Source organism: Erythrolamprus reginae, chromosome 1 (genome assembly GCF_031021105.1).
Source record: "Erythrolamprus reginae isolate rEryReg1 chromosome 1, rEryReg1.hap1, whole genome shotgun sequence".
Classification (NCBI taxonomy): Eukaryota; Metazoa; Chordata; class Lepidosauria; order Squamata; family Dipsadidae; genus Erythrolamprus; species Erythrolamprus reginae.
Window position 1 is genome coordinate 397,078,361 of NC_091950.1, and position 26,872 is coordinate 397,105,232.

At 42.2% G+C, this 26,872-nt stretch overlaps 1 protein-coding gene across 29 annotated transcripts in view; it reads right to left on the minus strand.

Moving 5' to 3' along the window:
- Nucleotides 1-26,872, minus strand: part of ELN (elastin) — a 174,894-nt gene that overhangs the window by 66,067 nt on the left and 81,955 nt on the right. For all 29 annotated transcript variants that reach the window (XR_011557580.1, XR_011557578.1, XR_011557579.1 and 26 more), the window contains exons 3-10: nucleotides 24,770-24,811; nucleotides 20,468-20,500; nucleotides 17,608-17,679; nucleotides 15,118-15,327; nucleotides 6,681-6,716; nucleotides 5,168-5,215; nucleotides 2,657-2,728; nucleotides 374-406 (exon numbers count right to left, since the gene is read on the minus strand). Coding sequence is in view for 26 of the 29 variants with exons in the window: in XM_070735086.1 (XP_070591187.1) it covers nucleotides 374-406; nucleotides 2,657-2,728; nucleotides 5,168-5,215; nucleotides 6,681-6,716; nucleotides 15,118-15,327; nucleotides 17,608-17,679; nucleotides 20,468-20,500; nucleotides 24,770-24,811 (546 nt within the window). In the remaining 3 variants the exon portion in view is untranslated. The remainder of the gene's footprint in view (nucleotides 1-373; nucleotides 407-2,656; nucleotides 2,729-5,167; nucleotides 5,216-6,680; nucleotides 6,717-15,117; nucleotides 15,328-17,607; nucleotides 17,680-20,467; nucleotides 20,501-24,769; nucleotides 24,812-26,872) is intronic.

The following is a 26,872-nucleotide window of genomic DNA, read 5'->3' on the forward strand; positions in this document are numbered from 1 at the left end:
GCCCAGCGTGCCAAGTACCACTGGGACTACTTTCACTGGCTTATGCCAGAGTCGTTGCAGCTCAATTTTTAGGTCTTCGTATTTCACTAATTTCTCTAGCTGCTTCTCCTCAATTCTGCTGTCTCCTGGGATTGCGATGTTGATGATCCATACTTTCTTTTTCTCCACGATCACAATGTCTGGTGTGTTATGCTTCAGAATTCGGTCAGTCTGAAGTCGGATTATTATTATTATTATTATTATTATTATTATTATTATTATTATTATATTTTTATTATTATCATTATCATTATCATCATCATCATCATCATCATCATCATCATTATTATTATTATTATTATTATTATTATTATTATTTAGGCATGCAACCTACCAGGGATTCCAGCAAAGGCTCCAGCTCCAGCTCCTGAAAGAAGAGATGGGGAAAGCAAGTTAGAAATTGTTTCTGATAGGAACTTAGCAGTATGAATATTCCAAGAGAAAAGGAAGAAACCTCTCCCACGCCTAGTACTGTAGCTAGAGCGTAGGATATTTCAAAACCTATCTGAGTGATAAAGGATTTTAAGATACATGATATTTTTCTATTCATTCTACACAGGGGTCCCCAAACCTTTTACATAGGGGGGCCAGTTCACTGTCCCTATGATTGTTGGAGGGCCGGACTATAAAAAAACCACATGAACAAATCCCTATGCACACTGCACATACCTTATTTTAAAGTAAAAAACAAAATGGGAATGTACTATTTAGAGGGGGGAAGAAGTCTAAAATTCACATATGTTTATGTTTTGTTTTTATTTTGTTAACATCTGATTGGCTATACAAGGTTTTCTTGGCGCATGGTGGGCTGGCAGTGGAACGGGGAGCTCTCGCGCGCAGGCACAAACCTTCGCTGGTGCAAGACATCCCCGCACTTTCCTTGCCGCTCCCTGCCCCAACTCCAACACCGGGGTCGCATCCTGTGCTCCTGTCAGTCACCCGCGGGCCAGATAAATGGTGTCAGCGGGCCGTATTTTGAGGACCAGTGATTCTACATATACAGGTACTGTAATCTTGGGCTAACAATGGCACTTGGGAAGGAATTTCTGTCACTAAGCAATGTGATCATTAAACAAGGACATTGTGTGGTTGCCACTTGTGACCTTGTGTCGCCTTCCTTGTTGATTTTGCTAGTGGGGGGGGGGCAACAAAGAAGGTTGCAAATTGCAATCAGAGATTGTGGGGTGTTGCAACATCATAACTGCAAGCTGGGTCTACAGCCAAGGTAAGTATGATGACCAGTCGTAAATACTACTCATTCAGTAGGGTCATAAGGCTGATTGGCGGTAAGTATGATGACCAGTCGTAAATACTACTCATTCAGTAGGGTCATAAGGCTTATTGGCGGTGTCAATAAGTAAGGATTAGCTGTAATTTATTTATTTATTTCGTGATATTTATATGCCACCCAACTCCAGAGGACTCTGGGCAGCTCGCAATAATCACAATAAATAAAAACAGTATAAAATACAGCAACAATAAAAATAGCAAACAGCATTAAAATACATAAATAACCCAAAATGTCATGCATACACTCAATCATTCCTAGTCCCAGGACTGCCAGAAAAGCAAGGATTTAATGGCTTTTTAGTGATTTTGTTATTGTAATGTGATTGTTTTTGGTTAATAAGGTATCCTGAGCTTCAAGTTCTTTTCAGATATCAATTATTATTATTATTATTATTATTATTATTATTATTATTATTATTTATTGGATTTGTATGCCGCCCCTCTCCATAGACTCGGGGCGGCTAACAACAGTAGTACAAAACAGCATGTAAATCCAATACTAAAACATTAAAACCCTTATTTGTAAAACCAAACATACATACAAACAAACATACCATGCATAAATTGTAAAGGCCTAGGGGGAAAGAATATCTCAGTTCCCCCATGCCTGACGGCAGAGGTGGGTTTTAAGGAGCTTACGAAAGGCGAGGAGGGTGGGGGCAATTCTAATCTCCGGGGGGAGTTGGTTCCAGAGGGCCGGGGCCGCCACAGAGAAGGCTCTTCCCCTGGGGCCCGCCAAACGACATTGTTTTGTTGACGGGACCCGGAGAAGTCCCACTCTGAGAGGGCAGGTATTTCAGGTATTATTTTGCACTCTCACATATGCATCTATGCACATACACATACATTGAGGCACACACATCCATGCACACACACAAACACATACACAGAGGTTAAGTAGATCACAGTGTGAATTAGAAGGGCAGTTCTTAAAGTATAGTCTAGGGCAGTGTTTCCCAACCATGGCAACTTGAAGAGATCTGGACTTCAACTCCCAGAATTCCCCAGCCAGCATTCGCTGGCTGGGGAATTCTGGGAGTTGAAGTCCAGATCTCTTCAAGTTACCAAGGTTGGGAAACACTGGTCTAGGGAACCTAGTATCAAGTTAAATGAATAAATATTTTACAACTCTTCCCATTTATTTTCCAATACGGTGAACATCAAGAGATACAATCCACATAAACCAAAGCTCTTTGGAGTCCTCAATCAATTTTAAGGCCGTAAAGGGGCCCTGAGACCAAAAATGTTTGAGAACCAGTGAATTATAAGATCCCAACAAAACCTTGCTATAAACAATAGCATTTTGGGTGGAGGAGATGCCACTTACCTGGGACTTTCTGTTTGACACCTGTTCCAGATGGCACTCCTGGCAAGACTCCTACTCCAGGATAGCGGATTCCTGTCATTTACAGAAACAGCAGCTTCAAGGTTTTAGTTTAACAGAATAACAAAATAGCAGAGTTGGAAGGGACCTTGGAGGTCTTCTAGTCCAGTGTTTTTCAACCAGTGTGCCGTGGCACACTAGTGTGCCGCGAGACATGGTAAGGTGTGCCGCGAAGAAGGAAGCTCAGGTTCTGGTCTCACAACTTTTTGCTGAGAGAGAGAGAGTGAGAGAGAGAGAGAGAAAGAGAGAGAGAGAAAGAAAGCAAGAGAGAGAGAAAGAGAGTGAGAGAGAGAGAAAGCAAGAGAGAGAAAGAAAAGAAAGGAGAAAGCAAGAGTGAGAGAAAGAAAGCAAGAGAGCGAAAGAGAGACAAAAGAAAGCAACAGAGAAAGAAAGCAACAGAGAGAGAGAGAGAGAGAGAAAAGGAGAGGAAGGGAGAGAGACAGAGAAATGAGAGGATGGGAAGGAAAAAAGAGAAATGAGAAAATGATTGAGACAGAGAATGAGAGGAAAGAGAGAGAAACAAAGGAGAGAGAGAAGTGACTCTTGATTTAAAGCATATGATAAAAAGCACCCAAAGAATGAGAGAGAACCCCCCCCAACCCTCACCTGTTTTTTGAAATGGTTCAAGAGTGTGTATATACTCACACACACAGAGGTGGGGGGAGGAGACAGGGTTGGAAAAAAAGAGAAGAGTGTCTTAGGGTGTCATTTTGGTTGGTGGTGTGCCCCAGGATTTTGTAAATGTAAAAAATGTGCCACAGCTCAAAAAAGGTTGAAAATCACTGTTCTAGTCCAACCCCCTGTCAAGCAGGAGACTATCTACAAGTGACGGCAAAGCTTTTTTGGGTTGGGTATCAAAAAGGTGCACACATGTGTGATAGCATGTGTGTGTGTGTGTGTGTGTGTGTGTGTGTGTCCACACCCATAATGCAATGCCCTCTCTCCTCCACGTTTGCGCACAACCCCCATGCTGCCCCCTGCTCATGCATACCACCAGGGGTGGGCTGCTGCCCGGAAGGGAGGGGAACGCAGTGGGGTAGTAAAAATGGAGCTCCACCCCAGAGCATCTAATTTGCCCTGAAAGTTGTTGAAAGAAAATGCAGGGCATCCTGCATAAGCCAAGGCAACAGTGTGGTAGTAAAAATTTTGGTAGCCCTTCACTGCATACAGCTCCCCCTGCTGGCCCTCCCGTGCATGTACGCATGCCTCACTGAAGCCACAGGACTTCCGGTAGGCCCGAAAGCCTCCTAAAGCCTGGGGAGAGTGAAAAATGGCCAAATGGGCCTACCGGAAGTTCGGAAATGAACTTCCGATTGGCTTGTTGGGCTGTTTTTCACCATCGCAAGACTTCCTGAAGCCCTTGGGGAGCCAAAATGGCTGAAAAGAAGGGCAAAAATCAGCTGGCCAGTGCATGCATGCGCACTGGAGCTAAAATAGGACAATGCCTCGCGTGCCCTCAGATATGGCTCTGTGTGCTACCTCTGGCATGAGTGCCATAGGTTTGCCATCCCTGCCCTGTACCAATTCAGAGAAATGCCTGTCCAATCTTTCTTAAAAACCTCCTTTGTTGGAGCATTTGCAACTTCTGGAGGTAAGTCATTCCATTTAATTGTTCTGTCAGGAAATTTGAATCCCATTGTCTCACACATTAAATTACAAGTGAGCCATAGAAACATAGAAGTCTGACGGCAGAAAAAGACCTCATGGTCCATCTAGTCTGCCCTTATACTATTTTCTGTATTTTATCTTAGGATGGATATATGTTTATCCCAGGCATGTTTAAATTCAGTTACTGTGGATTTATCTACCACATCTGCTGGAAGTTTGTACTACTCTTTCAGTAAAATAATATTTTCTCATGTTGCTTTTGATCTTTCTCCCAACTAACTTCAGATTGTGTCCCCTTGTTCTTGTGTTCACTTTCCTATTAAAAACACTTCCCTCCTGGAAGTGTTAACCCTTTAACATATTTAAATGTTTTGATAATGTCCTCCCTTTTTCTTCTGTACAGATTGAGTTCATGAAGTCTTTCCTGATACGTTTTATGCTTAAGACCTTCCACCATTCTTGTAGCCCATTTTTGGACCCGTTCAATTTTGTCAATATCTTTTTGTAGGTGAGGTCTCCAGAACTGAACACAGTATTCCAAATGTGGTCTCACCAGCACTCTATACAGCGGGATCACAATCACCCTCTTCCTGCTTGTTACAGCTCTAGTTATGCAGCCAAGCATCCTACTAGCTTTCCCTACCGCCTGACTGCACTGTTCACCCATTTTGAGACTGTCAGAAGTCACTATCCCTAAATCCTTTTCTTCCGAAGTTGTTGCTAACACAGAGCTGCCAATACAATACTCAGATTGAGTATTTTTTGTTTGTTTGTTGACATGTGCTACATTTGCACTTCATGTTACCGAAAGTAGGGAGGGATAAGCTTTAAGCAGGCCAAACTCACCTGTGCCAGGTAGCACGCCTCCAGGGAAGACTCCTGGAATTCCAACACCTGTCAAACATAGAGGAAAGATGCTGACATTCTTCCTTCCATGACTTTCTCCGACTGGGACATTCTATTTAGTTCCAATGCCTTAGCTAGAAGAATTCTCTCACTCGTTCATCAAGTCAATTTAATGGTCTCAGCAGATGGCAGCACAAAACTGATCTTAGAAGCTAAGCAATATCAGTCTTGGTTTGGTTCATACTTTACTTGGATTGAGAACCACCTGCTAATTTGGGACATTGCCTTGGGAAGCTGAAATAACATCCCAGAAGAAAACTTCGTGGAAAACTTCTTCTGAAATGCTAAGGGGCTTCGCGAGTTAAAAATCTCTGGGCAAGAATTTTAACTAGGTGAGTTTCAAAGTCACTAGGTCAACTATTTTTTACCAAGTCAAAAAACCCATGCTGAATTGATTTTAGCCTCCTTTCTTGAATGCTTTTATTTTTGTTTATCTGCTATACACAGAATTATAAAGCTTCCGAGCAAGTCCTAAATAGGTTTAGTCTCAATAGGCATTTTTTATCCATCAGCTAGTTCCTCTATTTCTCAGTAAGAGAGCAAGGCACGACCATTTATGCCAATCAAAGTTTGTGCAGGGACTACAATTTCCAGAATTCTCAGTGTTTATGCTACTTTGGAATTTCGCAAAAATGAAACACATCAAATCAACACCGACCCACAAAACTGAGTTGAGACCATCTTTTTAACCAAATATAAGTCAGTTCATACTAATCAAGGGGGTCGTTTGACTATTTTTGATGAAAAAACCCCTGCTTATTATTTATTTATTATTTATTAATAAAATTTGTAATTTTATTCCCAAAGGACTCTGGGCGGCTGCCAAACAAACCCCCAAAGGTAGAAAAAATGGGTAAGTCAAGATGACCCTAAGCCTAACCCTAAACTAAATGTATTGTTGTTTTATTGCGGGCTGGCACAATGGTTAGAGTGCAGCACCGCAGGCTACTTCAGCTAACTGCTAGCTGTAGTTCAGCAGTTCAAATCTCACCACCGGCTCAAGGTTGACTCAGCCTTCCATCCTTCTGAGGTGGATAAAATGAAGACCCAGATTGTCAGGGGAAATATGTTGATTCTGTAAACCGCTTAGAGAGGGCTGTAAAAGCACTATGAAGCGGTATGTAAGTCTAAATGCTATTGCTATTTATACCAAACCACTGCTGGTATTCTGCTATTTTTTATAACGATATTAGGTTCTTCTGTTTGTTTGAAAAGTTTCCCAGCTGGACCTGGAGTGGAAGTAATGTTTTAAATGAAAGACAAAACGTTGTTCATCTAGACTCCACTGTGATTAGCCCTCTAATCCTATAAGTCAGAGAGCAAAAGATGAACCCAACGTTATGCCTTCAGTTTTCATAGCCAACTTGCTCTCCTAGCTAATTAACGTGTTATTAAAATTCAAAGCACTCATCCTTATTTGAGCTGAAGTATCTTGGAGCAACTGCTGACCTACCAGGGATTTTCCCAGGCTTGGCTCCAGCACCACCGCCTGTGGGAGCAAAACAGATCAGTTGATACAGTGCAAAAACCTCAGTCCAGCATAAAATATTTGTCATTTGTTTTGCTCTGATCCAAATCCCCCGCCCCAACAGATTAAAAAAGGAAATATTCTTAAGTAGTGATGGGTGAACTGAACCTGCACAATTCGGGTCCGTACCGAATTTTGCGGTGTTTGGTATGCGGAACCCGAACCCGAAATTTTTTGAAACTTTGGGCAAAGTTCGGGGTTGCGTTCGGCGTTCGGAGCTTTGACATCACCAGCAGGTTGCTAAAGACGCCAAGGTGATCACTTCCTGGATTCCATGGAATCCAGGAAGTGATCACCATGGCGTCCTTAGCAACCTGCCGGTATACGTGACATCAAAGCTCCGCCCCCGGAATCTCTTGGCGGGATTCCCCATTCGGGTTCGGGTTCAGTTCGGGTTCGGCTGAATTTTGCATAAAGTTCATCGGAACTTGCCGAACCCGAACATCATTGGGTTCGCCCATCACTATTCTTAAGTAGTAGTGCGAAGGTGCTTTCTGTTGGGTTGTGCAGTCTTTGGGAGATTGTGCAAGTCAAAATCAAGAAAAGTATTTCAAGGGTTAGTTAGAAAGGATTGATGTATTTCGGTCCAAAACAAATTAAAACATGGTGTGCTAAGGAGCAGCATTTAACAGGCCATGATTTCAATGGGTATTTAATGGGAAATTTTATTTCATTTTATTTCTTTATTAAATTGCTCATGTTAGTCTGAAAAGTGACTCTGGATGGCTTACAGTTAAAATCATAAATATTAAAATATTAAAAACATTAAATACTAAATCAGGTGTCTCCAGCCCAGAGATGGATTGCTGCCAGTTTGGACCAGTTCTATAGACTGGTAGCAGGAATTTCCTGGTAGCAGTGGCTGGCTAGTTACACCCCCAAATCAATTCAACATGTGCAGAAGCTGTTTTTTAAGCGCTGCACTTTCACATGGGCATTCACATAAAGCACATGCCCATACACCCATGCAGCGTGGAAGGAAGCAAACTGGCAGTGAGATAAGTTAGAACTCACCCCTACTCCAACGTTAGCAATTTTAAGCCTGGAGCACATCAACTTCAGCTTTGCCTGGAGGACTTCAACTCCCAACTTTTGCTGGCTGGGGAATTCTGGGAGTTGAAGTCTTCCTGGCTTAAAGTTTTCAAGGTTGGACACCCGTGCACTAAATATAAAAGCAAGAAGCACAAAAGGCAAAATAAAATATGCTTCTTGGTTAACCCACTAACCAATTCCCACATTGAATGACCCACAATGCTATTGTTCCTTTATCGTTAAACTCCTAAGATTAATAAGAATTCGAAAGGAGTTGGGTGGATTATAAATGGCATTGGACCAGATTACCTCCGGAACCGCCTGCTACCGCACGAATCCCAGCGACCGATAAGGTCCCACAGAGTTGGCCTTCTCCAGGTCCCGTCGACTAAACAATGTCGTTTGGCGGGCCCCAGGGGAAGAGCCTTCTCTGTGGTGGCCCCGGCCCTCTGGAACCAACTCCCCCTGGAGATTAGAACTGCCCCCACCCTCCCTGTCTTTCGTAAACTACTCAAGACTCATTTATACCGCCAGGCATGGGGGAGTTGAGATAGCCCTTCCCCCATGGCCATTACAAGTTATGCATGGTGTGTTTGTGTGTATGTTTGGTTTTATAATAGGGGTTTTAGTTGTTTTTTTATTATTGGATTGTACATGTTGTTTTTATTATTGTTGTTAGCCGCCCCGAGTCTACGGAAAGGGGCGGCATACAAATCCAATAAATTATTATTATTATTATTAATTATTATAAATTAAAATTAATTTAAGATGAGTTTACAATGAAGCATTACTGCAATGTGTTTAAACTTATTAAATTACTTTGTGCTTGGCCATCTGCTAGGCAGGAAGGAGGAACAAGAGATGAAATGTACAATCCCTGTGACTTATATATTTACATCCGAGGTCAAGGCAAAAATTTGAAAGGTCAGAACCTGCACCATAACATAGCAAATCACTTTTCAGATTTATTTTTTTTGTCCTTGAAGTCTATAGCGGATGCCTGAGCCTTTGAGGGGTTTAAATGTGCAACTGCCCCAATCAATGTCACGAGAGAACTTTGAGGACAGCTTAGCATTTAACCCAACTACAGTAACAGGATATTGTTGTCGGCTTATTACTTTTCATTCAAGGGGAAATGTCTACAGTTTGGATTGGGTTTCATATCTCAAAAGTATAAAAGCCATTCTCCCCTCACCAGAGTGTGTTTTTAGCCACTTCATTTCACTCAATAATCATTTATTTATTTGTCAAATACAGTGGAACCTCAGTTAGTGAACACCTGGGTTAGTGAACAATTCAGTTAGTGATCAAAATTGTGCTAAAAATTTGCACCGGTTAGTGAATAAAATTTCGGCTTGTGAACAGCTGATGTCACCACCAATGTCCCTGCATCTCAAACCAAGCTTGAGACACAGTTACATTCGGTCGGTCATTATCTTTATCATGCTGCTTCCTTCTTTTTTAGTGATTTTAGTGCTTTATTTTAATAATATACCTGTAGCCCTCAATCACGGCTCCAAAGAAGATTGAGAGCTATAGTAGCAGTGTACCCATAGTGAAAAGGCAGCGGCCAAAAATTGAATTGAAAAAGGAAATTATTTCCAAGTTTGATTTCTTCAATGTTTTTATGTTTATTTAATTCTTTATGTACTGTATTATAACTGTTCTCATTAAAAAAACCATATCTATATAACCTGTAACACTTATATATTAGTGAGTCAACAGGGGCTGGGGACCAATTATTTCTAATTCCTTTATTTTTTCGGGGAAAATTATCTCGTATAGTGAACATTTCGAATTGGAATCAGCTTTCTGGAATGGATTGTATTCACTAACCGAGGTTCCACAGTATATATAAGATAACAGGTGTAAATATAAACATGGGTATGAATACAGGATAAGGATGCAAATAAAAGGGAACATTAGGGCAGGAACAGTAGGCATAAGCCTACAACAGTAGGCTTATACATGCCCCTTACAGACCTCATAGGAATGGGGTGAGGTCAACAGTAGTTAGTCTAAAGTTATATGGAGGTTTAGGGAAGTAACCACAGAGTCAGGTAGCACATTCCAGGCATTGATCACTCTGTTGCTGAAGTTGTATTTTCTGCAATCAAGTTTGGAGTGGTTTACCTTAAAGGTATCTATTGTGCGCTTGTGTATTATTGCAGTTGAAGCTGAAGTAGTCGTTGACAGGTAGGAAGGACACTGTAGCAGATAATTTTGTGTACTACGCTTAAGTTAGACCGAAGGCGGCATAGTTCTAAATTGTCTAATCTCAGCATTTCAAGCCCGTTGCTATTGAATGAGCATTAACCCTGACTGCGTGAATTTAGCTACTGTTCTGTGGATTCAAAACAACCATGTTATACAAATACAGTGGCCCCTCGATTTCGAACTTTGTTCGATTTCGAACTTTGCGAAACAGCTATACCACAGTTTTTCAAAAATATTAATTAAAAAATACTTTGCTGTTTTTTTCCCTATACCACGGTTTTTCCCGCCCGATGACGTCATACGTCATCGCCAAACTTTCGTCCGCCTTTAATAAATATTTTTTAAAATAAACTTTAATAAATAAACATGGTGAGTAATAATCTAAATGGTTGCAAGGGAATGAGAAATTGCACTTTAGGGTTTTAAAGTGTTAAGGGAAGGCTTGTGATACTGTTCATAGCCAAAAATAGTGTATTTACTTCCGCATCTCTACTTCGCGGAAATTCGACTTTCGCGGGCGGTCTCGGAATGCAACCCCCGCGAAAATCGAGGGAACACTGTACAGCCAATACATTGGGAATGCATTCAATTCCCAACTGAGCAAATGTAAAGTTGGTAGTCTGAGATGAAGGGAAAGAATTCATGAACAGGATATGAAGATTGCCATCATCATGGCCTCATCTGTAATCGCCGATTATTAGAGTTCTGAAATCCTTTTTCTTCTAAAGCCTTCTAAAATGGCATATTAACATCATCAAGTTGATGATGCTAATATGCCATATGTCTTCTGTCTATTCACCCCACTGGCAGATGAGACATTTCAGAGGAGTCAGCACTTAACATCAATCCAATTGATACCATAAAAAAGCCACCCATCTCCAATTACATACAGTACTTCTTTTAAAAGAAGAAGTAATTGGAGATAGATGGCTTTTCCAGGGTACCGCGATTATTTACACATAAAAACTAGCTTCAAATAACACGCTTAACCAAGTCGTTTTAAGTCCTAATGGCAGCATAGACAGCGTATACTTTCATAAATTCTTTGGTGATTTAGCATGTTTTGTGAACCCAGACCTTTTAGTTAGTTTATAGCTGAATGTATTGTTCTGTTGTGAAAATTTGTTCTATTTCTTTAGTTAAATGGCCATTTTCCCACAACAGTACAAAATCAAAAAATGAGAAATTCAGTGACCGGCTTTATAGAGGCATCTGAAGTTATTGTACAATGACCCAAAATAATGCGAATAGATATTTTCTATTACAGTATTTCCATGATAGTGTCATGATGCACACAATACCACTTGCTCTCTTTGCCCATGACCAAGACAAGTATGTATGTATGTATGTATGTATGTATGTATGTATGTATGTATGTATGAATTCACTCACTCACTCACTCACTCACTCTCTCACTCACTCACTCATTCATTCATTTATTGGATTTATAATAGTGGACTCAGGGCAGTTTACAACGGTAAAACATTACAAAAATTAGAATGCCCTAATACATAAAATAAGAATAGATAGAAAGATTAAAACCCAATAAAACCACACACAGTCATCACTGATATATACTAGTGGCCGGAGCAGAGAGCTATTGCTTAATGGCCCCAGGAGAATGAAGCTACAATAGATATTTTTTGTTTTGTTGTTTTCACCACACCTTAAACTGTTTCTGTAACTTATTTATTTATTTATTTTATTTATTATTTGGATTTGTATGCCGCCCCTCTCCGAAGACTCGGGGCGGCTCACAACAAGTGAAACAATCATAATAATCCAATTAATTAAAATATTTAAAGATTTTTAAAAAACCCCATATACTAACAGACACACACACAAGCATACCATGTATAAATTAAACGTGCCCAGGGGAGATGTTTAATTTCCCCATGCCTGACGGCAAAGGTGGGTCTTAAGGAGTTTACGGAAGGCAGGAAGAGTAGGGGCAGTTCTAATCTCCGGGGTGAGTTGGTTCCAGAGAGCCGGTGCCGCCACAGAGAAGGCTTTTCCCCTGGGACCCGCCAACCGACATTGTTTAGTTGATGGGACCCGGAGAAGGCCCACTCTGTGGGACCTAATCGGTCGCTGGGATTCGTGCGGCAGGAGGCGGTCTCGGAGATATTCTGGTCCGATGCCATGAAGGGCTTTAAAGGTCATAACCAACACTTTGAATTGTGACCGGAAATTGATCGGCAGCCAATGCAGACTGCGGAGTGATGGTGAAACATGGGCATACCTAGGTAAGCCCATGACTGCTCTCGCAGCTGCATTCTGCACGATCTGAAGTTTCCGAACACTTTTCAAAGGTAGCCCCATGTAGAGAGCATTACAGTAGTCGAACCTCGAGGTGATGAGGGCATGAGTGACTGTGAGCAATGAGTCCCGGTCCAGATAGGGCCGCAACTGGTGCACCAGGCGAACCTGGGCAAACACCCCCCTCGCCACAGCTGAGAGGTGGTTTTCTAATGTGAGCTGTGGATCGAGGAGGATGCCCAAGTTGCGGACCCTCTCTGAGGGGGTCAATAATTCCCCCCCCAGGGTAATGGATGGACAGATGGGATTGTCCTTGGGAGGCAGAACCCACAGCCACTCCGTCTTATCCGGGTTGAGTTTGAGTCTGTTGATACCCATCCAGGCCCCAACAGCCTCCAGGCACCGGCACATCACTTCCACTGCTTCGTTGACTGGGCATGGGGTGGAGATGTAAAGCTGGGTGTCATCGGCATATTGATGATACCTCACCCCATGTCCTTGGATGATCTCACCCAGCGGTTTCATGTAGATGTTAAATAGCAAGGGGTAGAGGACCGACCCCTGAGGCACCCCACAAGGGAGAGACCTCGGAGCCGACCTCTGACCCCCCACTAACACCGACTGCGACTGGCCAAAGAGGTAGGAGGAGAACCACTGGAGAACAGTGCCTCCCACCCCCAACCCCTCCAACCGGTGCAGAAGGATACCATGGTCGATGGTATCGAAAGCCGCTGAGAGATCGAGGAGCACCAGGACAGAGGATAAACCCCTGTCCCGGGCCCGCCAGAGATCATCCATCAGCGCGACCAAAGCGGTTTCCGTGCTGTAACCGGGCCTGAAACCCGACTGTCGGGGACCTAGATAATCGGCTTCTTCCAAGGACCGCTGGAGCTGGAGTGCCACCACCTTCTCGACAACCTTCCCCATAAAGGGAAAGTTGGAGACTGGATGATAGTTATTAAGTACGGCTGGGTCCAGGGAAGGCTTCTTGAGGAGGGGGCGCACGAGCGCTTCTTTATAGAGTGTTGAAAAGACTCCCCTCCCCAAGGAAGCGTTGGTAATCTCCTGGGCCCAGCTCCGTGTCACCTCCCTGCTGGCCGAGACCAACCAGGAGGGACATGGATCCAGTAGACAGGTGGCGGAACTCACAGCTCCAATGGCCTTGTCCACTTCATCAGGTGTCACCAGATCAAACTCTTCCCAGACAGGTGGACAAGTACGTGCCCCAGTCACCTCGACTGACTCATTGTCAGTCGACTCTGTTTTACAATTGGAGTCGAGGTCGGCCCGGATCTGAGCGACTTTATCAGCGAAAAATGTGTTAAACTCCTCAGCACTACTCTGCAAGGACTCCCCAACTCCCCCCTGATTAAGAAGGGAGCGGGTCACCCTAAACAGAGCAGCCGGGCGGGATTCCGCTGATGCAATCAAGGCGGCATGGTACGCGCATCTTGCCGCCTTGAGCGCCACTTTGTAAGTCTTAATAAAAGCTCTTACAAGTGTTCGATCAGATTCAGACCTACTCTTCCTCCATCACTTCTCTAGACGTCTCTTTTGGCGTTTCAACTCCCGGAGCTCCTCGTTGAACCATGGGGCTCTACGGGGTCTAGCGCCACGGAGAGGTCGCAAAGGCGCAATCCGGTCAAGAGCCTCCGCAGCAGCCGTATTCCAGGCCTCCGCAAGAGACTCCGCCGAACTGTGGATGAGTGCCTCTGGAATAACCCCAAGCATTGTCTGAAAGCCCTCTGGGTCCATCAGGCGTCTGGGGCGGAACATCTTCATTGGTTCCGCCTCCCTGCGGGGAAGGATTGGAGCCAGGAAGTCAAGCCATAGTAGAAAATGGTCTGACCATGACAAAGGCAGTGCTTCTAGGCCCCTTAGTCTCAGACCATTTCTCAATTGCTCGGAAAGGAATACCATGTCAGGTGCGTGCCCTCCCTCGCGAGTCGGACCCTGTACTACTTGAGTCATGTCCATGGCTGTCATGGTGGCCATGAACTCCTGTGCCAGTCCAGAGGCTTCGCCGAGTGATGGCAGATTGAAGTCCCCCAGGACAATGAGTCCGGGGAACTCCACCGCCAACCCGGCTACCTCCTCGAGTAGCACAGGCAGGGCTTTTGACACGCAGCTGGGAGGCAGGTACGTGAGAAATAAGCCCACCTGACCCCCTAAGTCCAACTTCAGCAAGAGAGACTCGCAACCCGTAATTTCCGGAGCAATGAGTCTATGTAGGCAAAGGCTCTCCCTGGCTATAATAGCCACTCCTCCCCCCCTTCCCTGGGGTCGAGGTTGATGCCATATCTGAAACCCGGCTGGGCAAATTTCAGAGAGAGGAACACCTCCCTCCGGGCCCAGCCAGGTTTCAGTAATACAAGCCAGGTCGGCCTCCTCATCCAGGATCAGATCCCGGATGAGGAGAGCTTTATTTACCACTGACCTGGCATTAAGCAGCAGCAACCTGAGTCCAGGGCCAGAGTTACACTCATCACCAGTACCCACGATTGGGCTCACAGAGCCGGAACAAGGGACTGTTAATAAGCAACGGTCCCTCGTTCCCCTGGAACGGCTAGCTCTGTGGCCCCCGCCATATCTGCCTCTCCCCAGCAACACAGGGATATTCCGACCCTCTGCCACCCCAGATATCGGTGCCCCTTCCTCTCCTGTCTCCCGAGCGTCAACTTCATAAGCAAAGTCAAGAGAGACCCAAGCAAGCCCTTCTAACTTTCTCCTAGTTTGAATTATTTGATTGGAAGAAGTTGACATTGGACTTACTGGTCAAACATTCTTATTCAGAGCTAAGATTTTTGGGTGCAGAAAGGTTGATAATATAATCACTCCATGTTAAAAGACCTACCACCTCCAGGTAAACCGCCTACTCCACCTCCAGGTAGACCACCTACTCCACCTCCAGGTAGACCGCCTACTCCACCTCCAGGTAGACCGCCTACTCCACCTCCAGGTAGTCCGCCAAAGCCACCTCCAGGTAGTCCACCATAGCCACCTCCAGGTAGTCCACCATAGCCACCTCCAAGTAGTCCGCCTGTGCCACCTCCTGCACCAAGTCCTGAAGATGATAAAACACAACTTATTGAGGTTTGAGAACTAGGCTGTTGTTGAGATGAGGTCAATAATTCCCATATATCTAGATATCTTATTTCTAAGAGGGGTGATATGGTTTAAAAATAGGAAATATAAACAAATAAAATATAAATATAAATAAAATAAAACATTTATTTAGGATGGCAGAAAATAGAATTTGATGCTCCACAGGAGTACTCTTCTCACTGTTTGTCTGCTCACACAAAGACAAAGAAGAGTTTTGTGAGAAGGAATAAAGAAAACATGAAGAATCAAGTTCTAGAGCATTATTTGAAGGAATTAAAGATCAAGATTGTTGGAAGTAAAAGGGAGGAATATAAAGTTGGTTTATTTGATCAAGGCTAAAATAGATGTGCTGTATTTCTGTTAAACTTTAATGAAATATTGCTAGCATCAGAAATGAAATGATGAGATTTTTATGGATTTATTTATAGATAAGAAATGGGATATGAGAAGAAGAAATCATTTGTTGTATTTTAAGAGAAAGTAATAAGTTACTACAATTGTTTATACATGTTATAATCAAGGGGGAAGTCACTTCTTTATATATATTTTCTTTAAATTATATTCTAATTTTTCCTTCATTTCTATTTTTCTTTCAAATTTTTCCTTTACTGCATCTTTTTTTTCCTGGTTCCTTTGGTTTGGGTTAGTTTTGTTTTAATCATAAAGGATCATCTGAAGGAGGAGGAGAAAGAGGAGGAATGACACCATTCATAGGACCAAATTATTTACGGGACCGTCTTCTGCCTCACATGTCCAAGCGACCGATTAGATTGCACAGAGTTGGCACAGAGTTGGCCTTCTCCGGGTCCCTTTGGCCAAACAGTGCCTGTTGTGGCCCCGGTCTCTGGAATCAACTCCCCCCAGAGATTCATACTGCCCCCACTCTCCTCACCTTCCGAAAGGCTCTGAAAATTTATTTATTTATTTATTTATTTATTAGATTTGTATGCCGCCCCTCTCCGTAAACTCGGGGCGGCATGCACCTATGTCGGCAGTTCTGGGACCGTTGAGCAATAGTTTTCCGCTCTGGCCAGTACTATGAATGAGTGATGACTGCATGTTGCTTACATTGAGTTTTCATTTTTTCTATTCATTTTAATTCTATGTACTGGGGTATCTTAATTTTGTAATCATTTTATTGTTGTACGTCACCATGAGTCTGCTGGGAGAAAGGCGGCCCGTTTGAAAAATAAATTTGAAAAATAAATAAATAAAATAAATCTCTAGGAAGTTTTCTCTAAGGGACAATGCAACGGCTTCTGTACAGGTAGACCTTGACTTATGGCCCCAATGGAGCCTGCCCCATAGAGTTCATAACATTCATAAAGTGGCTCTGAAGTTAGTTGGGCTCATCCTATCAATGGAGCTAATTTTATAACCATTTATGTGGCGGCTGTTAAGCGAATGTCATGAATGTTAAACAAACCAGAGGTGGGTTACCTTCCTTACCGGTTCGCATCATGATGGAAGTGTGTCACATCGGGGAAATGACCCTCTGTGCATTTGCAGAAGCCTTTGCGCATGCACAGAGGGTTATTCCCCAGCTGCTTTCCAGAAGCGGCGACCAGAGGACCGATTGCCCCCGCTCGTCAAACCAGCAGCGATGACCGGCTGTCCACCCCCCCCCCAAAGTGGTGACCAGAAGACCAGAGCTGGCCGTCACTGCTGGTTTGACGAGCAGGGGCAAATTCCGGTCCAAATCGGCAGCAACCCCATCTCTGGGTTGGAGACCTCTCATTTAGCATTTTTGCTGAAATCAGGAAGTCAAGTCTGGTTTTTAGCAAAATTGTCATAATCCTGGTCATATGACTACAGGTTTTGGCAAGTGGCCAGAAGCTCAGGCCGGTTGCCAAGCACCCAAAATATGTTTATGTGACTACAAACGGGAAGTTTGGAACCAAGTTGTAAGTACCTTCTGGGGGATCTATTGCAACTTCAACCGGTTGCTACGAGTGACTGTTTGTAAGTTGAAGATTAATTATATCAGGAACCACTAAGAGTTAGTTACCATCTACAAGCCAAGATTGGGAAAAGGCACGTAAAGAGATGACCTTAGATTAGAAGAACAAGACAGTGATATAGGATTTGTCACCCAATACCAAGAAAGCCAATAAAGGCAAAGAGGAAGTGAATAGACCTTTCACTTCATCTATGACGGTCCACGTCTGGTCTGTGGCAAGACAAAATGGAATCGGAATACTGAATATAAAGTCAATGGGGAGCAGAAACGTCGACTTACCAGCTTTAGCGGCGGCTTTATAGGCTGCTGCAGCAGATCCAGCTGGATAGCCACCTCCTGGATATAGGCCACCTGTAAAAAAAATGCACCATTCATTTTTGATGGAAACAGTTGTGTGTGTCAATTGTTAACTGGGAAGCCCCACTTGGGTTGAGACTCTGTCTAAGCTATGGGTTATTTAACTGTGGCTTAGTGAATAAATCCATGCTATGACCCACTGGGTCATTGTTTCAGAGAAATCTCCTTATCCAATTCCTCAATGTTTTCAATAATGGCAAAGCTTCTAATGGTCTTTAAAAGTTCTTAAAAATTCGAGATCTTCAAAGATGTATCTGCTGTCAACTTGCAAAGTTGCCATGAAAAGGAGGGGAGGGAGGGAAACTGGAGGAAGGGTGTTTCCCTAACTGAAAATGCATTCCACAAATGTTTCTTTTACTGATTGTGTCCTAGGCAAGGGGTCAGCAACGTTAAATAATCAGAGAGACCACAGAAAAAAAAACACTGGGAGCCACAAAACTCTTCCTGTGCCTGACTATTTCCCAAGCGGCCACAAAACTAGCATATATAGTTCAATTAAAGATTCTGTTTTCGTTAAGCCTCTTTGGTAGGCTTTTGCCGTATCCCATAAGTTCTGAAGGGAGGTAGCTAAATTGTTATTTTCTTTTAAAAATAATTTCATTTCTTTTTCAATGCAATCTATATATTCTTGTTCTTTTAATAATTGTAAATCTAATCTCCAACTCCTATTTTTCTTATCCTCCCTGTTCCATATAATTTTTATTGGGTTATGGTCAGCCCAATCATTTTTATCAATTTGAATTTGTTTTATTAAATTTCCTATTTTATTGTTAACCCACGCCATGTCAATCCTGGACCAACTTTGATGTGCATTTGAGTAAAATGTATATTCTTTTTTATTTTGATTTCTTGTTCTCCAACAATCTCTCAAACTTTTCTTTTCTTGGATTTATCCATGGTTGGACTACCGTAGTCTACCAGGGGTCGAAAAGCTTAATAAATTGCATGTCAATGGGTGTCACACATTGGCAGTTGTGACACATATTTTGAGTGACGGAGCCGCAGCAGAGGAATGAAAGAGACACATGTGGCTCTAGAGCTGTGGGTTGCTGACTCCTGTCCTAGGCTACCAGAGTCAGAAGGAGGGGTGTGTGTGTGTCACAACCCAGCAACATGATTATGGTAATTGGACAATGTGATTTATGACATGGTCAATGAGAAGGGGAGAAACAGGGCCGAGAGGTTATGCATCTGGGTCAAATTCAGTTCTGGCTACATCGGAGTCTTGCCAAGATGTCACTTTTAATAAATCTTTGTATTTCTTTGTATTTGTATTTGTCTCATGGCTCCTGAATTAATTAGAGCATTTTTCGGAAACTTCACATCTTTACATTGGGTTTTTATTTTTACTTTTGTCAATGTTCTAATGGTATTGTACATTTTTTGTCTTTGTCTATATTTTGTCCTGTAAGCCGCCCTGAGTTTGCAAGGAGAAGGGTGGCCTATAAATCTAATGAATAAATGAATGAATGAATGAATGAATTAATTAATTAATTAATTAATTAATTAGTTAATTAATTAACTAATGATCTGCCTTGAAAGTAGCCCACATTGAACCATATAGCCTAGTCAAAGGCACAGAAGATGTTTTATGACTTTTTGAATTATAAAATGTTTTATAATTTGTATGTCATGTCTATAAAAATTTGTCCAAATTTCAATTCCTTGGCAATCATGGATCCCAAAATACTTTCTGTTAGTTATTTGATGTACTTTGGTTGAAAAACATCTTGCCCTATGAAGCACCATTTAAAGGTTATGGGAACCGTATAGGTGATATAATACAATATAATGCATATGTACATATATGGAATATATTGTATACAATATATGTGTTATATCAATAGAATTTTATACAAGATGATTCATAATATTGTTCTTTTGATAGGAGAAGACCTCTACTGGAAATTCTAGAAGTTGAAGTCACAATATAACTGTCTGGTTTGGTGCTGCAACCCAACAGGACCGACACAGACTTCAGAGGATGATCAGAACTGCAGGAAAAACAATTGCTGCCAACCTGCCTTCCATTGAGGACCTGTATATTGCACGAGTCAAAAAGAGGGCGGGGAAAATATTTACTGACCCCTCGCATCCTGGACACAAATTGTTTCAACTCCTACCCTCAAACGTCGCTGCAGAGCACTGCACACCAAGACAACTAGACACAAGAACAGGTTTTTTCTGAATGCCATCACTCTACTAAACAAATAATTCCCTCAACACTGTCAGACTTTCTACTAAATCTGCACTTCTATTCTACTAGTTTTTCTCATCATTCCTATCACCCATTTCCTCCCATGTTGACTGTATGACTGTAACTTGTTGCTTATATCCTAAGATTTTTATTAATATTGCTTCTTCGTTGCTTATTTGACCCCTATGACAATCATTAAGTGTTGTACCACATGATTCTTGACAAATGTATATTTTATTTTATGTATGTTGAGAGCATATGCACCAAGACAAATTCCTTGTGTGTCCAATCACCCTTGGCCAATACAAATTCTATTCTATTCTATTCTATGCTATAGTTACAGATTGTGGTAGGTGAAGAGTAGTTAAAAATTTATTTCATTGCGTTTTTGACTCTGATTGAATTCATGTCTGTGTCTTTTCTTCCAACAGCATGGAATTAATTTGCTTTTGTTTTTTTTTAGGTTTGCAACTTCTGATCTAGTCTACAGCCCTGTTTGATTTCTGCTCTATCTATTTGGGGTTCCACTATAGTTGCCTAGATGCAGGTTGAAATGAAGCCTAGTTAGTTGAGACAATGCCTCACCTGTTCCTCCAAGTCCACCTCCGGTGCCGGCTCCTGTGGAAGAACATCAGAAAAGAAGCCATTTTTTTTCTCATGTCCCTTCATGAAAACCAAGGTCAAAGTTCAAAGTTCAAATTTGTCATTACAGTCATAGACCAAAACAAATAAAAACACTCAGTGAATACACAATCAAAAGTTGTAGGATAAAATGATAAATAACAGATAAAATCCATGATAAAATCCAGTCTATCAATTATGCATTGTCAATACTACTAAAATTACATGTCCCTTCATGAAAGCCAAGGTTCCATAGGATGTACACACAAATCTGGAAAGCGACAGCCTGATAGGGATAGCCCTGGTGTGAGACAAGTATCTCTGCTGGGATAGCACCAGTTACTCCAGTGACAAATTTTCTTCTCCCGCATAGAAGCATGTGTGCACATTGTTAGTTCTGTGTGTATAAACTAGTTGGGTTTTACAATATATAACTTAAGCCAGCAATGTATGGTTAAAGGAATTAGTACATTACTGCTTTAAGAGCTGGTGTTGCAATTAGTTATTATTATTATTATTATTATTATTATTATTATTATTATTACAGTGTTCCCTCGATTTTCGTGGGTTCGAACTTCACGAATAGCCTATACCACGGTTTTTCAAAACATATTAATTAAAAAATACTTCACATTTTTTTATACCACAGTTTTTCCCACCTGATGATGTCATACGTCATCGTCAAACTAATAATTTTTGCAAATAAATAACAACAAAAAATTATTGTTAACAAATAATTATGTTTGTACATATCAGGATCACTAAGTGTCTTATTCAATGGTGAGTACCAGTAATAATGTTGAGTAAATGGTTGCTAAGGGAATGGGAAATGGTAATTTTAGGGGTTTAAAGTGTTAAGGGAAGGCTTGTGATACTGTCCAAAGCCAAAAATGGTTTATTTACTTCTGCATCTCTATTTCATGGAAGGTCTCAGAATGCATCCCCCGCGAAAATGGAGGGAACACTGTATTATTATTATTATTATTATTATTATTATTATTATTATTATTATTATTAAGATTTATATGCCGCCCCTCTCTGAAGACTCGGGGCGGCTCACAGAACAGATACAAACATAAGCATGTAGCACAAATCTAATAATTTAAAATACAACTAAAAAACCTAGCGTAACACGCAATCATACAGTTCAATCAGCTATAAGAGGGAGTCAGCAGCATCTCTCTTTCTCAGAGCCTAGAGCTTTGAGACTCTCCCTGATATTTCTCTGATTCTATTCTGGTTTGTCTATATGACTATTCTATTGTTGTGAGCCGCCCCGAGTCTTCGGAGAGGGGCGGCATACAAATCTAATAAATAATAATAATAATAATAATTATTATTATTATTATTATTATTATTGCAAGGACTACTAAGTGTAATAAGAAATACATGTTCTAATGTTGGTCTGTATATGTATTGAGTAAGGCTTGCATTGTAGATGTATCAAAAATATTGATTGCTGTATTTGTGAATGACTAGGACTGTTACTGAGTACAATATTTGTCTAATGTAAATGATATTTATACATTTAATGCATGTGGTCTGGTTATATCTTGCTCATATCTCTGGAATATTAGTTGGGTATCTGCTACCTCCACATTTTCTCTGTGCAGGGGAAATGTGGAAGTAGCACAGCTTACTCCTCAACCTCTAACACACATGCAACACATGGATGTAATTCCTTTAAAAAAAAAGGTTTGCTATTCCAGGGACACCCCTGCAACTCTGGAAAATAGATTAGGCTGAGAAACCTTGCCTGGGAGTACAGTGGTACCTCATCTTACGAACTTAATTGGTTCCGGGACGAGGTTTTTAAGGGACCGTTAGGTCATCGAGTCCAACCCCCTGCCTGAGCAGGAAACCCTACAGCACCCCAGCCAAATGGAAGTCCAATCTCCTCTTGAAGGTGTCCAGAGTTGGGGAGTTCACCACCTCCCCTGGCAGGCAGTTCCATTGGTTGATCGCTCTGACCTTCAGGAAGTTCTTCCTTATTTCCAGGTTGAATCTCTCCTTGGTCAGCTTCCAACCATTGTTCCTCGTCCGGCCCTCTGGTGCCCTGGGGAATAAAGAGACCCCCTCCTCACCGTGGCAACCCCTCAAGTATCTGTAAACTGCTATCATGTCCCCTCTAGACCTTCTTTTTTCTAGGCTGTCCATGCCCAGTTCTCTCAATCTCTCTTCGTAAGTCTTGGTTTCGAGTCCCCTAATCATTTTGGTTGCTCTTTTTTGCACCTTCTCCAGAGTTTCGATGTCTTTTTTGTAGTGAGGTGACCAAAATTGGATGCAGTACTCCAGGTGGGGTCTGACCAGGGCATAGTAGAGTGGTATTAGTACTTCCCTGGTCTTGGAGCATATTCCTCTGTTGATGCAGCTTAGGATTGAGTTGGCTTTTTTGGCTGCTGCTGCACATTGCTGACTCATGTTTAGTTGATTGTCCACCAAGACTCCAAGATCTCTTTCGCAGTCACTACTGTTGAGTGGGGTATCTCCCAGGCTGTATGTATGTCTAGGGTTCTTTTTGCCGAGGTGGAGGACTCTGCATTTGTCGGTGTTGAACCTCATTTTGTTGGTATGGGCCCACTGTGATAGTCTGTCTAGGTCTTCTTGTACTCTGAGCCTGTCCTCAAGGGTGTTGGCTACCCCCGCCAGCTTGGTGTCATCTGCAAATTTTATTAGTTCCCCTTTTATTCCCTCGTCCAGGTCGTTGATGAAGATGTTAAAGAGTACAGGACGCAGGACAGAGCCCTGTGGTACTCCACTGTCTACTTTTTTCCATGTGGATTTGGTGCCGTTGAGGACAACTCGTTGGGTGCGGTTGGTCAGCCAACTGTTTATCCATCTACATGTGTAGTAATCTACTCCATTTTTTCTAGTTTGTGGATTAGGAGATTGTGGTCGACTTTATCAAAAGCCTTACTGAAGTCCAAGTATATGAGGTCCACTGAGTTGCGTTGGTCAACTGACTTGGTTATGGTGTTGAAAAATGATATGAGATTGGTTTGGCATGATTTGTTTCTGATGAATCCGTGCTGGCTATTGGATATGATCTTGTTTGTTTCTAGGAAGTGGGTAAGTTGTTTTTTGATTATTTTCTCCAGTATTTTTCCAGGTATAGAGGTCAGACTGATTGGTCTGTAGTTTGTAAGGTGAAAAGTTTGTAAGATGAAACAATGTTTCCCATAGGAATCAATGGAAAAGCGATTAATGCGTGCAAGCCCAAAACTCACTCCTTTTGCCAGCCGAATCACCCGTTTTTGCGCTGCTGGGATTCCCCTGAGGCTCCCCTCCATGGGAAACCCCACCTCCGGACTTCCGTGTTTTTGTGATGCTGCAGGGGAATCCCAGCAGCGCAAAAACAGGTGCTTCGCTGGCAATGGAAGTCTGGAGGTGGGGTTTCCAGTGAGGGGAGCCTCAGCGAAATTGCAGCATTGCATAAATATGGAAGTCCTTGAAACCTCACCTCCGGACTTCCGTGTTTTTGTGATGCTGCGATTTCGCTGAGGCTCCCCTCGCTGGGAAACCCCACCTCCGGACTTCCGTTGCCAGTGAAGTGCCCATTTTTGCGCTGCTGGGATTCCCCTGCAGCATCGCAAAAACACGGAAGTCCAGAGGTGGTGTTTCCCATGGAGGGGAGCCTCAGGGGAATCCCAGCAGCGCAAAAACGGGCACTTCGCTGGCAACAGAAGTCTGGAGGCGGGGCATCCCAGTGGCGGCAGCTTGGGTTTGTAAGATTAAAATAGTTTGGAAGAAGAGGCAAAAAAATCTTAAACCCTGGGTTTGTATCTCAAAAAGTTTGTATGACGAGGGGTTTGTAAGAGGAGGTATCACTGTATTTCCAAAATAGCAATAGCATTTAGACTTATATACTGCTTCACAGTGCTTTATAGCCAGAGGTGAGCTACTAAGGTAGAACGGTGACATGTGCTCAACCCATGGCTCTGAATGCTAGTGGAGTCCAGTGCAATTATGCTACTGCATTTGGGCAGGTAGCGAAATTGTGCACGGACAAAGCTGGCTGAGGAACTCTGGAAATCTTAAAGCTGCCAAGGTTGGGGACCCCTGGTATATGAGGTTTTTTTTTTCTTTATATATTTTTCTTTGCATTTCTTCCATATGCACATTTTACTGGCTACCACCAATTTCTAGCCTTATCAGGGAGGAAGAACAGATGCTGACTTGCTCCACTGTATGTATTATTTTGCAAAATAGCATTATTTTATAAGCAAACCCAGCAAGGAATCTTGTTCTACTCCATTAGGGGCTTACCTGTGCCGCCAAATCCTCCTAGGCCTCCAGCACCAGCTGTTCCTGGAGAAAGCAAGGATTTTAAACAATTCTCATTTCAATAAAACGTATAAAACACTAAAGCCCAACCATGATATTATATTAGTTGTTTTCCCCTCTAAGTAGGAGTTCTGAGCCAAGTATGTTCATATCTATGTTGTACACTTCTCACTTAAGGGAATTTGACAAAGCATTCTGAAGAATGCATTTTTAAATAAATGGGCACACATAGATTCATTTAGCCATTAATAACATCCTTAATTTTGCGAAGAAAAGAAAGAGAACAATAGGGTAATAACTAAGGCAAGGAAGGAAATGAGCTCGCAGATGGTTTTTTCCACGAAACGATAAGTGCAAACAAATTGCCAATGAAAGCAAGATAAGATCATACAGTAATTTAAATTTTTTAAGTGTTCCCCAATGATCTTTTCAAACTCTCCTAAGTGAAAAATAAGAAGGCAGAATTTGCCTGGATAGAAGATCATGAAAGATTCCTTACCTCCACCCCAAGTAAAATACTGAATTGTTATGAACCTATTTTATAAATTCATATTTGGTGCAAAGTGAAGATTTTAATCTATCTAGGGAATATCCCCTATATTCTAAGGTAGATATCAAAAAAGACATCCTTGAAACATTACAGAATGCCATGATTTAAAGTGGATCCATCTAGATCGGTGTTTGGCAAACATTTCACATGTATGGACTTCAACTCCCAGAATTCCCTAACCAGTGATGCTGGTTCAAGAATTCTGGGAGCTGAAGTCCACACATCAGAAAGCTGTAAGAGGATTGCCTACTTGCTGCAGCTGCCATAGAAACCGGAGGAGAAGGGGTTAGCAGTGAAGGGCTGCAATTTTTTTTACTACCACACTGTGGGTGTGGCTTATTTTGTGGGTGTGGCTTGACAATCATGTGACTGGGGGTGGTGGCTTAAAGGTCATGTGACTGGCTTAAAGGTGGCCAACTTGACGTCACTCACATCAAGGGTTTGTGTTAGGGTGCCTGGCTTCTCCTCACCTCAATGAGATACAATTTCCCTCTCTATTTAGTACTGAACATCCAAAATATACTATTTAATTCTATGTATATATGCCATATCTGTACATACATATTACACACAGGCACACAAAAATATACATTATCTACTATATAGAAACATAGAAGTCTGACGGCAGAAAAAGACCTCCTGGTCCATCTAGTCTGCCCTTATACTATTTCCTGTATTTTATCTTAGGATGGATATATGTTTATCCCAGGCATGTTTAAATTCAGTTACTGTGGATTTATCTACCACGTCTGCTGGAAGTTTGTTCCAAGGATCTACTACTCTTTCAGTAAAATAATATTTTCTCATGTTGCTTTTGATCTTTCCCCCAACTAACTTCAGATTGTGTCCCCTTGTTCTTGTGTTCACTTTCCTATTAAAAACACTTCCCTCCTGAAACTTATTTAACCCTTTAACATATTTAAATGTTTTGATCATGTCCCCCCTTTTCCTTCTGTCCTCCAGACTATACAGATTGAGTTCATTAAGTCTTTCCTGATACATATAAACTGTATGTATATATACACACACACATACACGCACACACAGCTTTTCTAGAATTATACACATTCAACCTCATTTGCTGAGATAGGAAAAACATACCTAGAGCTCAGAAGGGGGGGGGGAGAAAAAAAACCCCAAAATTTTCTACCGGTTCTGCATACCTGACTGTACCCGTAGTAGCCCATCATTGAGGCTTAGGTATTTGGAAGGACCTGGGAATATGGGATGGAGATGCCTCTTCATGTGTCTCATTAGGGGTTTAGGGAGGAAAGTTCTCATCACATAGGGCCAGGCTGGATGGGCTATATATTTACAGCCTGCCCAAGGCCAATGGCTTCAGCAGACCAGTTGTGAAAGCTCCACCTCAAGATGTGCCCACATGACATCTTGGGGGAAGGGGGATTGGAGAATTAGCCCGGGGGGGCGGGGTTGAGGGGAGGGATTTGTGATTTCCTCTATATGCAATTTACACGCCTTTTGCTTCTGATATTGCTTTTCATTTTGTCGTTATCAGTTCTCATTCAATAAAAGTA